This window comes from Hyaena hyaena, unplaced genomic scaffold, assembly GCF_003009895.1.
Source record: "Hyaena hyaena isolate Hyena2069 unplaced genomic scaffold, ASM300989v1 scaffold_5, whole genome shotgun sequence".
In the NCBI taxonomy this organism is placed as follows: Eukaryota; Metazoa; Chordata; class Mammalia; order Carnivora; family Hyaenidae; genus Hyaena; species Hyaena hyaena.
In genome coordinates this window covers 3,822,464-3,839,279 of record NW_024080637.1, presented here as the reverse complement: position 1 = coordinate 3,839,279, position 16,816 = coordinate 3,822,464, and the positions used below count along the sequence as shown (strand labels likewise).

General features: G+C 41.1%; 1 protein-coding gene across 1 annotated transcript in view; it reads right to left on the bottom strand.

Annotated features, from left to right (window-relative positions):
- Positions 1–16,393, bottom strand: part of DAB1 (DAB adaptor protein 1) — a 282,513-nt gene extending 266,120 nt beyond the window's left edge. Inside the window, exon 1 of the mRNA XM_039238907.1 lies at positions 16,327–16,393. Within this exon, the coding sequence (XP_039094838.1) occupies positions 16,327–16,393 (67 nt within the window). The remainder of the gene's footprint in view (positions 1–16,326) is intronic.
- Between the last annotated feature and the right edge of the window lie 423 nt (positions 16,394–16,816).

Sequence of the window (16,816 nt, the reverse complement as noted above, 5' to 3'; positions counted from 1 at the left end):
ATCACTCCCATTTTACATATAAGGAAATGAAGGCTTACAGGACTTAGAGGTTGCCCAAGCTAACTGCCACTGAATAAACGGCAGAGCTGCGAAGGACCAACCTGGAATTCTGAAGGCGGTGACGCCTTCACTAGGCTGTGCTCTAAGGAACACTGGCCTCACCGGTTGTTGTGAGGGTTCACGGAATCTACTTAAAAAAGCCCCTGTGCATGCTGGCGTGACAAATATGGTCAGAAATGAAACTCTCTGGCCTTCCTGGCACTGGTGGTGACACAGGGGCAAGACAGGATGGGTATTCTGCTTTTGCCTGTGACACAAAAAGAGGTGTGGGGAGATCACTCGGTGCAAAGAGGGCCTCTTCTTCTCGGGCTACCAACTCAACAGCTGCTTTCAAACCCCCTTCTTTTTGGGCCTTGAAAGCTGCAAAAGGACAAAATGTTCTGGGGACTGCTCAACTCACTGGCCAGAGAATCCAAGGTCCCAACCTCAATCAGCACCTCCTTGTAGCTGGTATGTGTCTGCCCTTGCCTGAGGGGCATATGGTGACAGAGGGGAAGGAATGTGAATTGTTCCTTGCACCACATGGGGGCAGACTGAAGAAGTTAGAAGCACTGAATTATTTAGGTACTTTGGCTTTCAGTGTGGTGCAATGCGGGACGGGGGGGGGAACATGAGGTTGCATATTGCTGACTTCCAGCTGCAAGAAAACAGCCCCAACTTCTGCACTCAGAAATCATTCCACTTCTGCACCAAGACCATGTTTCCCGCAGGTTGCTCCCAGCCAATGACTGAGCAAGCATGGATGCCCAGGGGCCGGTCCCAGGAAGCAGGCCTCCTCTGATGACTTTGGCTCAAGGACTCCACAATGACCTTGCTTAAGTCTGCGATGCTTCCACCTTTCCTTCCTTCCTCCTTTCCCTCCTTCCTTCCCTTCCCTTCTCCCTCCTTCGTCCCTTCCCTCCCTCCTTCCCCTCCCCTTGCTTCCCTTCCTCCTTCCTATCTCCTTCCTTTATTCCTTCTGTACCTCCCTCCTTCCTCTCTCTTTCCTCCCTTCAACCTCTCCCTCCTTCCTCCCTTCCTTCTATCCTTCCCTTCCTCTCTCCCTCTCCCACTCAGGCTCCACCCTGCATTGTGGTCTGAAGGCTCCCCTGGCCTCCTCCGGCTCCCTTTCCATGTCTTCTCACAGGCACGGTGAGGTCCTTCCATTGCTCCCTGTCCACACCTCCTACATCTGTTTGGAACGCCACCAGCCCCGACTCCCCCAGCGGCTGCTGACAGTGGAGCCTGGTGAGCAGAAGCTGAAAGGAAAACCTCCAGTCTCTGTTATAAAAAAAAAAAAAATGGGACACAATGTTGATGCAGTGGCACCACGTACTAAACAGGGGCCCTCCAGACGCAAATTTCATGCTGTTCATTTTCATCATCAAAGTTACTGGGTACAACAGGCATTTTCTGAAATGTACCAACCTCTGCAGCTGGCTTCAGAAGGATTTTAGAGATGATTTCACCCATCGAGATGGATAATCCTTCAGCTTTGAAATGGAAGATCATAATGCTTTGCCAATCTACTCTGATCCCAGAGAAAATGGACCGATAAAAGAAGATGATTTCAAGGTTTAAAGTCTACCCTTCTAACCCAATCTGCTAAAAATTAAAACTCAGCAAGGCATAGTTAGACGACTTTTCCACCTGTCATTCTTATGAAATAGAGATACTAAATAGGCCCCAAGTTTTCTAACTGAAAATAAAAATAGAAGCTAGTGTGGGAGATAGAGTTCTAAGTCAGAAGCGGGAGCTCCATCCCTCACTCAAGCTTTGGGCCCTGGGCAAGTCGACTCCTATGAACTTCAGTTTCCTCTTCTAGAAGTCAACATATTATTATCTTAATGAGTTATGGCAAATAAGACACATTGAAGAGTGCCTAGTACATAGTAAGTGCTCAATAAATATTAGTTATCACACCAGTCCTAATAATAGTGTCATTATCATTGGTTTAATGTGCAAATTGAGGTAACAATATCTAGCATTTTTCAGGCCTTCATTGAATGCTTATTTGATTTGAATCTAAACCAGGTGCATCAATACTCTTTTTAAAAAGTGACTAACCCAAGTTTCCTATTTAAGAGGAGAGGGTAGGAGGAAAGGGGAAGAAGAGAAAGAATATGCAAGTAAGGTATGGGATAGGGAGTTTGTCTTCATTTCCTTTCAAGATCTTTAGTGCATTTTTTTGTTTGATTGCAAGCAGTTCTGATCCTTCTGATGGATATGTGTGCTGTGCTCTCAAGAAGATAAAAAGAGAGTGAGCATAAAACCATATACACACAAGCAATGATGGATGCCAAGGACAGAAAATTTCCAGCAGACCTGGTCTATAAATTGTCATTTAAATTTGCAATTTAAAAACACTGTCTGACTTTTTGATTTAGCTGACTGTATATGAGAGACAAATAATGGAATCCTAATAAGCAATGTTTAAATGACATCTCCAGTCTCCCAGACAGAGAGGGCGGCAGGAGAATTCTAAGAAGAGAAAATAAATCTACCAAGAATAGGAAAGACGACCAGAACTAAATAGTTGCACTAATCACTTGATGACAGATACCAGGAAAATGTATTTTTGGCTGCTTAAAATTCGGATCCTTAACAGACGAAGGATAGGCTATCAGCTGAAAACCCCTAATGTCATTGTAAGAGGACCAGGCTGAGCTCAGTTTTTACATTTCATCACATTAAAACAGATGAACCAAAAAATCAAAGCACCAGGACAACGTATTAAAGTTGATAAAGCTGAGGTTAAAAGATTTGAACTGCAAACATCACTCAAGCAAAGAGGCATCCATCGGCAAATCTTAATTCCAAGGCTTTGCTGGCATCGCGTCCCCTACCAGTGACACACCCACAAAGGGGGGCCCCACCAGAAGGTCGAGTTCTCTTTTCGCTGCAGGAAAGAAGTTAGCATCATCCCCCCAGCCACGCAATACAGATGATAAACATTTGCATCAGTTCAGGGATAACAACAGAAACGAATCATCAACCACTGAAAGCAGTTCTGTATGCCACAACTTATGTGAGATTTGGCAAATTTAGTAAGGAGCCATTGAAAAATGCAACCACAACAGCAGTTTTTGGAAGGAGGTCTTGTGAATAAAAGCTAAGGAAAAGGAGATAGACCAGCTTTTTTAAAAGGGATAATTCCAAAAGTTAGAGTGACATGGGGAGGGCTTAAATGTTAAGATTTTACTGAAAAAGTAATGCAGAATCAAATTCCCAGGAGAATTACACCAGAATGCACGTGTTTGCATGTTTGTGCACCCACACTCGTGGACAGAAAAAAAACTGAAAGAAAATAAGCCTGAAAGTTAACTATTCTCACTCAGAGCCAAGAGTTCAGAATCCTCTGCACAGTGCTTGAAGTAGCCATTAAAATCGACCGGCATTGGCACATTACACAAAAATCTATTTGCAATCTATAACTTGGAGAGCAGGAGGAGAAGCCACAGTAATCATTACTTTAAAACACCAAAGGAAAACTAATGGAATATAAATTACTGATTCTAGGAAAATGTAGGCCAAAGGCCAAAGAATTACCTATCTAATATAGGCTACTTTATTGTTTGGCAAATGCTTAATGAACATATACTATGTGCATGGTCCTACAGGTAATAGGAAATGAATAAAATATGCATACAACTGTAAGGAGCCTTTATGCTACAAGTAAGGGGGAGCAAAATTTCTGATCTGCTGGGCTTCCCTTCACTGGAGGACAAGGTAGGATTTATTTTTCACATCTAGGGATTTAAATCTAATGGGTAGACGAAGTCTGTAATAATAGGAGATATTTTTCACAAAGCACCCATTGAACAAAAAAAAAAAAAAGGAATGAATTGGCACTTCAAGAATCTTTATTTAAATTGCACCACCTCTGGGAAGTCCTTGGATAGCTGGTTATCTCTGCTCTGGGATTTCAACTTACTGTAATGAACTATAATTGCTTCTCAGTTGTCTGTCTTTCGTACAGATCCCTAAGCCCAGAATTGTTTACAATCTTCTGTGGCCAACACTCTGCTTGGTTTTAGAAAACTCCCCAAAATGGAAAGAAGCAAAGAAGGAGGGAAACGGAAGGAGGAAAGAAAGGAAGGAACTCAACAATCATTACACAACCCCTAACAAAATTAATTTGTGTTGACAATTCTTGATTTGATTAGCATTTCTTGAACATCCACTATGTGCTAAAGGTTGCAGTAAGGACCTTCACATATGCATTCACTTGTTTCTATTTCTATAATTTTGAACTCCAACCAGGAGGGTATTTACTAAAAGCTACTTTGCTCTACCAAGCACATAAATTTTGAAATCAAACTGTTCAGGTTTAAATCCGCACTCTGCTAGTTTCTAGCTTTGGACAGGCTAGTGAATCTCTAGGACTCCAGGTTTTTTCACATATGTATGTGAAATGTGAAAACAAGGTGAGATTAAATATTTAAAATGCCTTCTTTTCCTCCTTATGGCAATGGTTTTATTTCCTACAAACGTGTATTGCCAAACTCCTACTATTTAATCATAGCGTTTAGCCTGATCAAAAGCCATTGGGTACTTGGCTAAGATAGCAAGAACAAGTCCAGCAGAGCCTCATGAAGCTAGGACTAAAAGCGACCTCAGTGACTTGCACATTTCCCACCTGCTATCAAGCATCAAGCCACCTTTCATAAGCCCAACTGGATTTAGCACTCATGGCTATCCATCACAGCTTCAGCCCAATGTCCAATGTCTTTAGCACATGCTTCCATATCGCTGTTAATAAGGGATATGGGGATGATCATTTTCCCAATGATAGGGGTCCTGATCCTTTTTAGGATCACATAATAAGAACATTTTTCATTGTTGGAGATAATTCCCCTTCCCGTGCACATTTGTCAAAGGCAGTTTCCAACAGTCCCGTACATCATCCTGAAATACATGATAAGATTCAGGTCTGCTATTCATCATCTGCTGGGCTTCTTCCAATGCGAGTTCCTGCATGGCTTTTCTCGCCTCTGGTTTAACAATCAGAACGCAAGTTCTCCCTAGAGCAGTACCGCCAGTCAGGGGAATTGAAAACCTCAAGTGATGACAGCCCCTAATCTCAGGGAAGTGAATCTACAATGATGATATATAAATTCTTTATAAAAGTAAATTGCAAATATTGTTGCCACTTTACAACAGGACACAGACCCCCAGGAACTGAGCTCTCACTGAAGTTTTATTTGATGGCCACTGCTGGAAAACAGCATAAATACAGCAGAAATATCCATGCTTTGTATCATGTAGAGCTAAGTTTTAAAATTCCTGTTCTTCCATGTACATGATGGGTGACCTTGAACATATTTTGAGCTTACATATGTTTCCTCATCTGCAAAATGGGCGTATTAACAACCTCATAGATTCTCATATGTTCAATGTGTTCTCTGTCTGCATTTAGTAGTCAAGCAATTAATGTCATTTCCCATTTTCTGCACTGACAACTCTTCAATAAATTCTCCTTATCCCAGCCTTGAGAGGATATAATGACCCCCAAGACACAATCCGTGCCATCAAGTCTCTACTTAAAATACAATCTAGTAAGGAAGGGAGGTGTATGAGTGCAATACTAATTGATAGAATAAAAATATAAAAGCTTTATCTGGATTAAAATTAAAAAAAAAAAAAACATACTGAGAATCATGGGGAAAGGAAGGCTTAATTCCATGGGAAGAACAAAGTGCTAAGAAAGAGCTTCATAGAAGCATCACCTGAGCTGGATCTTAGAGGATCAGGTAGGATTTGGCAGCCAGCTAAGAGATTAGGGCAATTTTTTTCCAGGTTGAGAGAAGAGAAAGAGCCAGAGAAAACCTATGCATGTTTAGGGAGAGCCAAGAAGGCCAATGTGTTGAGAAGGTGCCCAGGACATAGAAGGCATGTGTGATACTTGCTAAATGGATGAGTGAGGCCGATCTGCAAGGCTGTTGAGAGCATAGGTTCTAGAGTGATGGCAGTGACTTGTCTTTGCCCTTTAATTTCTATTTCCTCATCTGTAAACATGGGAGATTTAAATATATATATATATATATATTTTAAATTATATATATATTTAAATATATATATAATTTATTATATATATATATATATATATATATATATATATATATATAAATGGAGCTTCCTCAAAGGGTTGTCTGAGAAAACACATGTAAAGGCTTAAATACATTACCTGACATTGTATAATTGCTGATAAAAAGTAGCTACCCTCATCGCCAGTGTTCTCATGATGATTTCTGATGTGGGGATGCCCACTGAGAGGTGAACTGGGCCTATGATGATACTCATCCCTTCGGGGCATTTGCAAAACAGGTCTACTTGTTCCAAATTATGATCTAGAAATGTATTTTGATGTATTCACAGTTCAAAATCCTCATTTTTACCTTTTTATATCTGGAAAACACAGAATAACTGGCATCCTCCTTAGAAAGGGAAACATTTCCCCATCAATCACATGGAACCCTTGGGTATGGCAACCTCCCCCCTGCCAGAGAAGGGGTGTGAAGACCCAGAGCTTCCTGTGCCTTTCCAACTCTGCCATGATTCCTTCCTCCTGCTGTGGCCATTTCAACCTAACAGTGGTTCTGCTGGAGTCTGTAGGGAGACGTTTTACAGGGTGAGCATTACTTGGGATTTGGTAAGAAGACACACCATTCGGCAGGGAGCATCTTAGCCCAGAGTTAGGGACATGGACAGGCTCTGGGATCAGAGAAATCTAGATGCAAATGGATTCCTTTACTTCCAAGTTCCATGGACTTCAGGCAAGCTATTCATCTGAGTGTCAGTTGACTCTCCTATAAAATGGGAACACTTGTCTAAAGGTGGTTTTCCAGCTTAAATGAGCCAACATTTCTCCTCTACCACACCTTCTCTTTTACCTTTTATCTAGCTGTACTCTTTTGATGGACCATGCAGAATCGCTCAGTCTTATAACATATGCACTCTGACCATCCTAGACACTTTGTCACAAAACGGAAGGGTGCTGAAATCCCAACACACTGTGGAATATTCTCTGCTCATTCAGCAAACCATACTGGATTTAAAAAAAAATAATAAAAAATAAAAAAACCCTCATGCTCTGGGGCATTTGCTGATTATCTGCAAAGATAAATTAGACTTCTAACCCTACCAAGGTGTATACCCTTACCTGACTCACAGGACTTGGAGGAATAAGAGCTTTGTTCTTCCAAACATCAAAATTCAAGCCCAGCCACTGCCACAGGCAGCACATGGAGCTTAATGAAGCAGTGGGATGAACTAATATGGCGAATCTTATAGCTTTACTACCAATACGGCCCACATCACGCTGAATGACGGCACCAGACGTGATGGGACGCACATCACAAAAGGAGAAGCAGTCCACAGAATGGTAGGAATTTTCAAAGCCACATAATAAGAATCTCAAGAGCCAGCATTTAGGGGAAATGTTTGTGTTTTGTCATTTTCTCTCTCCTTGTGCAAAGCGTTCTCTCTCACACTATATGATAATCAATTCAACAAACACTTACTGAGTACTTACCATGTTCTGAGTGCTGTGCTAGGAACTCGTGGCTAACGGCAGAGACAGAAAAATAAGCCAAAAATTATAATGTTTTGAATGAGTACAGGGTACTATGGAAATCTCTCACAAATCCAGCTAAATGAGGCTTTCTTAGTCATGAATTCATTCATTCACTCACTTATTCACTCAACCAACTTTGTGGCATACCTACATCTTTCAACGTTGTACTTAATGGTAGAAATGTAATTAACAAGATAGACATGCTGCCATCCAGGATTCCCAGACTAATGAGTGATACAGAGGCTCAGAAAGACAACTAAAAATATATTATGGTGAGCAAAATGAGACATTTGAGAGAACACAAAATAGTCAGGACCCACAACTGGGAGACCGTGCGTATGGGTTGTAACGGGTCACCAAAGCATTTCTGCGGACAAGGATATCTAACTTGACACTAAAAGAGAAGTGGAGTTAGCTCTGTAAAGAATCAAGGAAAACATGTTCTTTGGAGAAGAAACAGCATTTGCCAAGTCCCAAGTGGAAAAAAGTCACATGGCATGATCGAGGAACTGAAATTAATTCAGTCGCACCACGGAACGGACTACCATTACAGAGCAGTGTTGAGAGATGTGACTAGAAAGATGAGGAGGTGTCAGGCCAGGCAAGGCCTCTTTTATGCCACAAGAAGTGGGGGAGGGGGAGGCTCTACCCTCAGGGCCCTCGGAGCTGCTCACTGAGGCATCTGAAGCAGAGGGGAGACCTGATCGCATCTTTACATTAGTGAGTGGTGTCCAGAATGGCGTAGAGGTGGAAAATACTGAAAACCTGAACACCACTTAGGAGGGTGTGAGAACAATCCGGACAGCAGAGAGAGAGAGAGAGAGAGAGAGCCTGGACTGCCCCTAGGAGAGGGGCAGCAAGAAGGAAGAGAATAAATGGCTTCGGGAGGCATTCAGGAGGTCATAGGGGCTGATGGCAGTGATTAAGAACGTTCTTTTGAAGTTCAAAACGTCAAGGACGATGGCTCAATGATAGTTGCTGGGTTTTGAAGGATGACTAGGAGTTGGCCAAGTGAACAGACAGGGTAAGAAGGATGACCCACATAGAAGGAACTGGACACACAGACGTCACAGAGGAGAGTCCTGGGATCTAAGGCTCAGTGTGGCTCAGGGTGGGAGGAGGCACAGTGACGTACAAGGAGACAGGGACCAAATCTCAGTGGGCTTGTTTGGTGTGTTGTCCTCTATGGTATGCTGATGGGGTTATACAATACATTCGAGGAAGAGAGAGGTATGAAGAAGGGTCTGAGAAAAGCCTGACTTCTTAGAAAGGAACCACTTAAAATGAGGCCCTGAACTATGTCACCAATGAAACCTGAAATGAGTTTGTCTTTAGGGAATGACCATAATGAGTGATGTGTCCTGTAATAAATCCAAGGCCATGTGCTCAAAGCGAATACAGAAGTCTTTCCCCACCACACATCATACAACCTGACAGCCAATCTTACATAAAGAACTGGACTTCTTGACCCAAAACAGTATTCCCTCCCCCACAAGCCCTTCAGCCCAAGAGCTTTATGGATCAATCTCAGAGAAATTGATGTCACCTTGTAATTAAATCCTTGATTTTGAATTTCCAAAGCCTGCAAATCACAGACTCAGTAGAGAACAATTAGCTCACCAAGATCTAAAACCTTGCCAAAACAGAATGGTGTCATAGATTTACATGATGTGGCTAATCTGTTTCCATGCCTCCGTCACCAAAAAGAGAGTGTAGCCTCTGTCATTTTTTCAGATTCCTCAGCCCTCTAGCATCAAGGCACAGGGCAAACCCAAAGCACACTTTCAGGGAAGACCTCACAGACGTTAACGTCTGGCGGCCCCAGTGCTTTCTAGCTTGTGCAGACAAACCATATGACCTAGGGCAAGTCTCCAGACCTCCCTGACCATTATTTTCTTAGATGTTCCACAGGGTGATGTAAGATTTGAGCTCATTTGGGGCAATTTATCTATAATGGCTAGCATGCAGGAAGCAGAAAATAAATATGTCTATTAATAAATGTTTGTAGCTTAACAGCATGGTCCATTCTCCTTTGTATTTCCTGTTGACCTTCTCTGTTATTAGTGAAGTGAGCATCCATTTGAAGATGGTCCAATTTCTTTTTCTCAGTGATTCTCCCATGTGCCTCTGGAAAAAAGGGTACCTTCTACTTTCTTTATATCCTATAGTACTAGAAAGTGCTGTCTCTCGGGGCTGGCAGTGGAGCTGGGGGACTGGCAGGAGAGGGAAAATTTCTTTTTCCCCAGTCTGTGCACAAAGAATTGTGGCACATAGGTGCTGTGAATCATTCACTTGTGTAATCCCCATTGCAACACTTCAAGATAGGTGCCATTATCCCCATTTTATAGAGGAAGAAGTTGAGGCTGAGAAAGATAAAGTAGCTAGGAGCACCTGGGTGGCTCAGTTAAGTGTCTGACTTCAGCTCAGGTCATGATCTCATGGTCCATGGGTTCAAGCCTGACATCAGGCTTTGTGCTGGAGCTCGGAGCCTGGAACCTGCTTCCGATTCTGTGTCTTCCTCTCTCTCTGCCCCTCCCCTGCTAGCACACATGGACTCGAGCGCCCACATGCTCTCTCTCTCTCTCTCTCTCAAAAATAAACATTAAAAAAAGAAAGATAAAGAGGCTAGCCTGAGATACACAAGTAGAAATTGCATGAAATCTTAAATCAAACTTAAGATCATCTAATTCTAAAGCATGACCTCTTCCAGGAGTCTTCAGTGTAAAGAAGAGTGAACAAACATATGAAGAGGTTAATCCTAAGAGGGTAAACTATCTGCAGTCTGAGCAGCTGGAGGAACATCAGCCTGGGGACCCATTCCTGGCCTCCAACCCCGACTCTGCTCCTGAGCATCTGAGTGATGGCCAGCAAGTCCTTCTGATGAGAGTTCATCTGTGAGCAAGAGGCTCCGACTAGCCCCCAAATGCTAATTCCTTAAAACCTGTCATGTTCTTCAATTTCTAGAGAACTTACTCATGGTTCAGTGTATACAGACTTCTAGAACATTGTGCTCTTTGTGTTTATTAAGATGAAAACTCAGTTGCTTTTGGCCAGGAAAGCAATGAAAAGAGTTTAAGTAAGAAGTTTCTTTATTATGATGAACACACAATATTTTAATTAACAAATATAAATTTGGGGTAAAAATAAAACATACATTTTATGAATTGTTGTAGGCTGAGAATGAGTAAAAGTAGCAAAGCAGAGAAAAATATATCTTTTCAAGGAAGGATGAGACCTCCGTGACCTCGTGAACCAGCTGCAGTCAGGGTCTACTTTCCAGATATTTCTCTCTCCCCACAGAACACAGCACAGGCAGGGCTCATGGCTGGATAAACACTTGTGGACCATAAAAACCTAATTAATTAATTAATTAATTAATTAATGCTTCCTCTAGGTTTCAGATTTGGTCAAGCAAATCTAATTTCCACATCCATTTGGTGCCTGAGGAAACAGAAGCTGGAAAAGTGGAGGTGACCTGAGGCAGTGGAGGACCTACAGTGCAGGCCTGAGGTACAAGCTGAGGCCCAGGGGCCTGAGAGACTGTGGGCAGCCTCACCACAGGATAAGAGCAGTAGGCAGAGGTGATGAAACAGTAGCCCTGCACCAACAGCCTGATGAAGAGAATTAAAAAAAAAATTAAGTCCCAAGGATCCAATGGGATGATGGATATGATAGCACTTTACAGGCTCTTAAATGGTAAGCCAGTGTTAACAGGATATTTTCTGGAGATAACTGTGTAGTTGAAGGATTAGACCTTGAATATGGCATCACTGAAACCATTCCTTAACCAAAATTAACCAGAATTTTCTAAGAAACTTCCTGAGAGTTCACACTGAGGTACACACCCATGGTTCAAACTCAGTTTGATGTGGGTCCAAAGCTGTGTTATCTGCCATAGGACCGACCACCAACTTCTCCTAGACCCATCAGGGTTTTTTTTTTTTTTTTTTCATGTTTATTTATTTTTGAGAGAGAGAGAGAGACAGAGCATGAGTGGGGAAAGGTCAGAGAGGGAGACAGAATCCAAAGCAGGCTCCAGGCTCTGACCTGTCAGCACAGAGCCTGACATGGAGTTCAAACTCACAAATTACAAGATCATGACCTGAGGCAAAGTCGGGTGCTCAATCGACTGAGCTACGCAGGTGCCCTGACCCACCAAGCCTTTGATTCCTGTGGCCAAATCTTTCAAGGAGGAAATAAAGTACATTTTGTTGTTGTTGTTTTCTTAACTAAAGATCCTTGGATAACACTCTAATATAAATATAAGGAAAGTGAATACGTTTATTTCCACATGCTTCTAGACGATCCAGAGAAAGTGCTGAACTATGATCTCAGAAGGAAGAGGGCAGAAAAGCTAACAATGACCAGGCAGCTGCCATGTTGCGGATCCCTAGCTGGACCTTAACCCTTGATATCTCCCTCCCCCTTGAGATGACAAGTATTATTCTCTCTCTCTCTCTCTCTCTCTCTCTCTCTCTCTCTCTCTCACACACACACACACACACACACACACACACACACTCACACACACCAGGGTTCAAGAGGCTGAATAGTCAATCTGGTTACACAGTAGAGAAGAAAAAGTCCGAATGTAAAACCAGGTCTGGCCCCAAAGTTAGCGTTCTTTCTACCATACTAAGCTACCGGAAGGCGCCAGATGAAAAACTCCAGGCACTGCCCCCAGACAGGTCTGCATGCATTCATCCTGGGACACATTCCCTACCACAGCAGTCTTCTACTGGGTGGCCTAATGCTGGGTTTACCCATAACAAGAAGTGTGTCAACTGTTATTCCCTTTGATGGCAGGTAACGAACCTGAAAATGTACACTCTCGTCCTCTATCAAATTCCACTCCTGGAATCGGCGCCGTTAGACAAGCTGCATGTGTAGCGACACAATCCAATAAAAATGAAATGAAGAAACCAACTTCATTTCTTACTCCTTCCAAGCTTTCCCTTATTTGAATTGTGAATACTTCAGTTACATCTCATACATGTCCTGTCTAGAAATGCATTTTATGGTGAAATGTGCCCCTGTGTGACTTGTATTGGAAACTATTTGACTTCAACAACCTGGGTTAAAGAACTACGGTGGTAAGTTTGTGAGAAATTTTAAAGGGTCTCTTAACTTTCTTTATGCCACTCTCCCTCATGATAGATAACACACATTGTTAGGTATTCTTCTTTAGGAAATAAAATATCTGCCATGGGAACCATCTAAATCTTGCCATAGGGGGAAAATTCTTCTAGTCTATAATATGTAATAATCTGAGAAATGTACTGATGATATGTCAAACAACACACAAAAAATAATGTTAAATAACAAAGCAGGATATGAAATTGTATAAAAAGAATGATCTCAAACACATTCTGAAAAGGCAGTCCATAAGGAATTAATTTAGAATGTTAACAGCAGTTATTTTTGATTAATGGGATTATACTTGATTACTCTGTTTCTTTTAATTTTCAGTAATAAGCATATATAGTTTTTAAAAAGTCAAATGAATGTACTAAGAAAAGAAAAACATACATTTATTCATAAAGTGGCTTAAAAATTACTAGGTGTTTCCATAACACTGAAAATCATTGTAAGAAATTATAAACTTTAAATGCCAAGCACAAAGATTGTTCAAGAAACAAAAGTTATATGCCAATCATGCTGATGAATATAGATATCAAAATTCTAAGTTAAAGATTGACAAATCAAATCCATATACAGAAAATAATACATCATGAATAAACAGTATTTACCCCAGAAATGTAAATTAGAAAAACCCATCAGTAAAAGACACCACAATATAAATTATGATAAAAGAATATGTATAATTATTTAAATAAATTTAGAAAACGCATTTGATAAAATTAAACATGCAAATTCAGGATTTATTTAAAAAATACTTCCTAGACAATGATAAATGAATGAAAACTAAAAAAAATTCTCTAGTAAGAATTTACATATCACACTTACATGAAACTTAAAAGCATTTGCATTAATTGAAGATCAAGTTAAGAATACCTACTATCACTAAATACTGTACTGACCAACCCAGCCAATGCACTAAGACAAGAAAAAGAATAATTACTTAAAGGTTAAAGAAGACAGAAACCTACTTAAAAGGTTATATGTTGCTTCTATGGAAAATCAAAGAAGAGTTGGAAGAATTAGTTTACAGATTTAGTAAAGAGTATTATAATCAAGATTTAAGATCAATAAATAAACTGTTAATATTTCCTTTTAAAGTTCTACTTATTTTGGTCCAGTCAGCAACATTTGCTTAATGGAATACTTAGTGTTTCACAGTGAAAACTGAAGAATACAAAATAAATTAATCCTGTTACAGACACATTCTCTTTTTTTTTTAATGTATGTACGTGCTTTCATCGTGCCTTGAATCAAATAAGTTTATCAAGAATGCATATTATTTATCACTGTTACATAACTACAAATAATTGTAAATTCTTACTTTGGGACAAATCAGCTATGTATTTTTTAAGATCCCCTTGTAGAATGGGATAGAAGACAACAATATGATGAAAATGATGAATATGATGAAGACGAAGAAGAGGAAAATGAGGAGGAGAGAGTAGAAATGGGAGAAGAGAAACAGAGAAGAGAGAGAAGTGGAGAAGGATGACAGGGGAGAAAGGGGGTGAGAGGAAGTAAGGAGAGAAGGATAAAGGGAAAAGGGAAGGAAAAAGAGAAAAGGAAGAGGAAAAACACAGTAAAGGTGCTTTGTTGATTCTTTAATATACACCAAGTACTATACTAAGTAATGTGCCTTATTTCAATCATTCTTCATTGTAAGCCTTTGAAGTTTATAATATTCTATCCTTATTATAGGAGAGAAAACTGAGGTTCAGAGAGGTTAAGTAACATTTGAAGGTTAGACAGTTCGGAAGTGGCATCGCTAGAATTTGAATCCAGTCTGCCTGCCCGGACTCCATGGTATTGGCCATTCGCTAGCTGATACTCCTTGCATATGTATCATGCTGATTTTAGAACCATGTAAGGCATTAAGATGAGGAGGTTCTAAAAAGGTCACCTTCGTGCACCCATTCCATATCTTCAACTAAGCCAGTGTTCTGGAAACCTGAATCCTTTCCTGAGGATGCTCCTCATTTTGCATGTTAAAATTAAGAATGAAAAGATATGCAGTAAGATAGAATGCTTAATAGATTAAGCATTCAAGAGCACAAGTTTAGTGGAAAGGTTAAATTTGAAGCAAAAATATAACTTGTCAGTTTTCACTGAAAAAGTCTTTGAATCCTCGTACGTATCAGGCTTTGCAATCTTCCCCCCCAACCCCGCCCCATGTAGCAGTTCTATCAAGACCTGTTCTCTCACCCACTTGCTTTCCTTCTATTATTCTCAGCCCGTGATGCATAAAATGCAAGGTTTACATGAAGTTTTAGGAAATAAAATAGACTACTTCCAAAATATCTGTGTTTCAAGTAAATATCCATCCAAAGCAAACTTTACAATCTTTCCTGAGGTTTTGGCTGTCCAGGAGCTGCACGCGTATTACATTTATGTCCCCTGCTTCCTATAGAGTGTCAGACAAATGTCATCCCGAAACATGACTGGGCAGGCACAGCAGTGTCTCAAACAAATCACTGCCTATACAAAGCAACTAAGTGCATTCCAGTTTTCAAGTCCATATTGACAGATATGAAAGAGACCTGAAAGAGAAGTCTATTAATCCTCCTCCACACAGCTCAGAAGATGGGAGAGAGAAAGAGGTGAAACCACAGGAAACACGCACACACATAAGGTGGGATGTTGCTTACATCTAACTGCAATGAGGAGATAAACACACTGAAAGACACAGTCATAAAGCCATAGGACCCAATTCCCCAGAAAACATGAAAAGTCATAGAATTATTTTACGATCATCCTGTGTGTGCCGGTCCTCATTAACGGATATCTATGTGCTTCCTCTGGGCCAAGCACCTTCTAAGTGTTGGAGTTAAAGGGTGAATGAGAGGTCCAGTTGTGAAGGAATGTATATTACAGCGGACTAAAACACAGGACATTTTTAAAGACGTGAGATACTAACAGAGTGCTCTTGCAGCAAAAACAAAAACAACTAACCCCGTGAGGGGAGTAAGGTAAGTACTAACCTGAAGAATAAGAGGGAACAAGTCTAGGGAAAATTGGAGAGCGACCTACGGATTTCAGGCTGGATTAATCACCCAGTGGTTCTCCAAGTCTGGTCTCTAATGCAATAGCATTAATACCAGTGGGGAACTTGTTATAAACGCAGGCTTGGGTCCGACCCTAGACCCATTGAACCAAAATCTCTGGGATGAGACCTCGCAAACTGTATTTTAATGAGCCTTCCAGGTGATTCTGATGCTGCTAGAATTTGAGAGCTTTGGATAGGTGCAACAGTGAACTACAGTGGACACAATGCCTGGAGGGTAAACATGGTTGGATGGGAGGCAGGGGACTAGGCAGAGATGTTGCTGGAAGGATGGGCAGAAGGGGTATCAAAAAGGGCTTTACATGTTATGAACATAATTTTGGGATGTTACCCAAGCAATTACGGAAAGCTATTAAATATTTATTATACTACCAGTACAGAAAACAGCAAATAAAGTTGGCAACCTTTAAAAACCATATGCCATCATGAAGACAGTCCTGTACATCATTCCAGAGATAAGGCACTGCACAGATAAATAGCCAGTAAGAAAGGAACAAATCAACCCTACCTTTCTTTCTGGAGTCTTTCTTGGCGCTGGTTTTCACAGCTACTTGAAGTTCTGTCTCAGTTGACATCCTACTAAATCCTTAGTCCACTTCACACAGATCCCGGGCCTCGGCCAGGCTCATGGAGGACTCCTCTCCAAGAGAATGACTCCTCCCTTCAGACACAACGCTCCGAGCTGCACATTTCAGTCACTCCTTCCGGGTGCTGCAAACCAAGGGAGAGAATGTTCAGGATCATCACCCTTCTGAGGTGAAACAAAACTTAGTGGGAAGAGGGGAAATGGACTGTCAGACATACAAAACCAGGAAAATCCTGGTCCCCATGTACAAACTGCTCACACGATTTCATCAAGTCACCGGCGGGGTATATAGCAAAGGGAATGAGAGGTCTATCTGAAAACCTCTCTCTCAAACTAGGTACATAACTCAAAATAGATCTTTTAAAACTGGATTTTTAAGAAGGACAAAACCCAACTCCTTGTTCTCCATGCT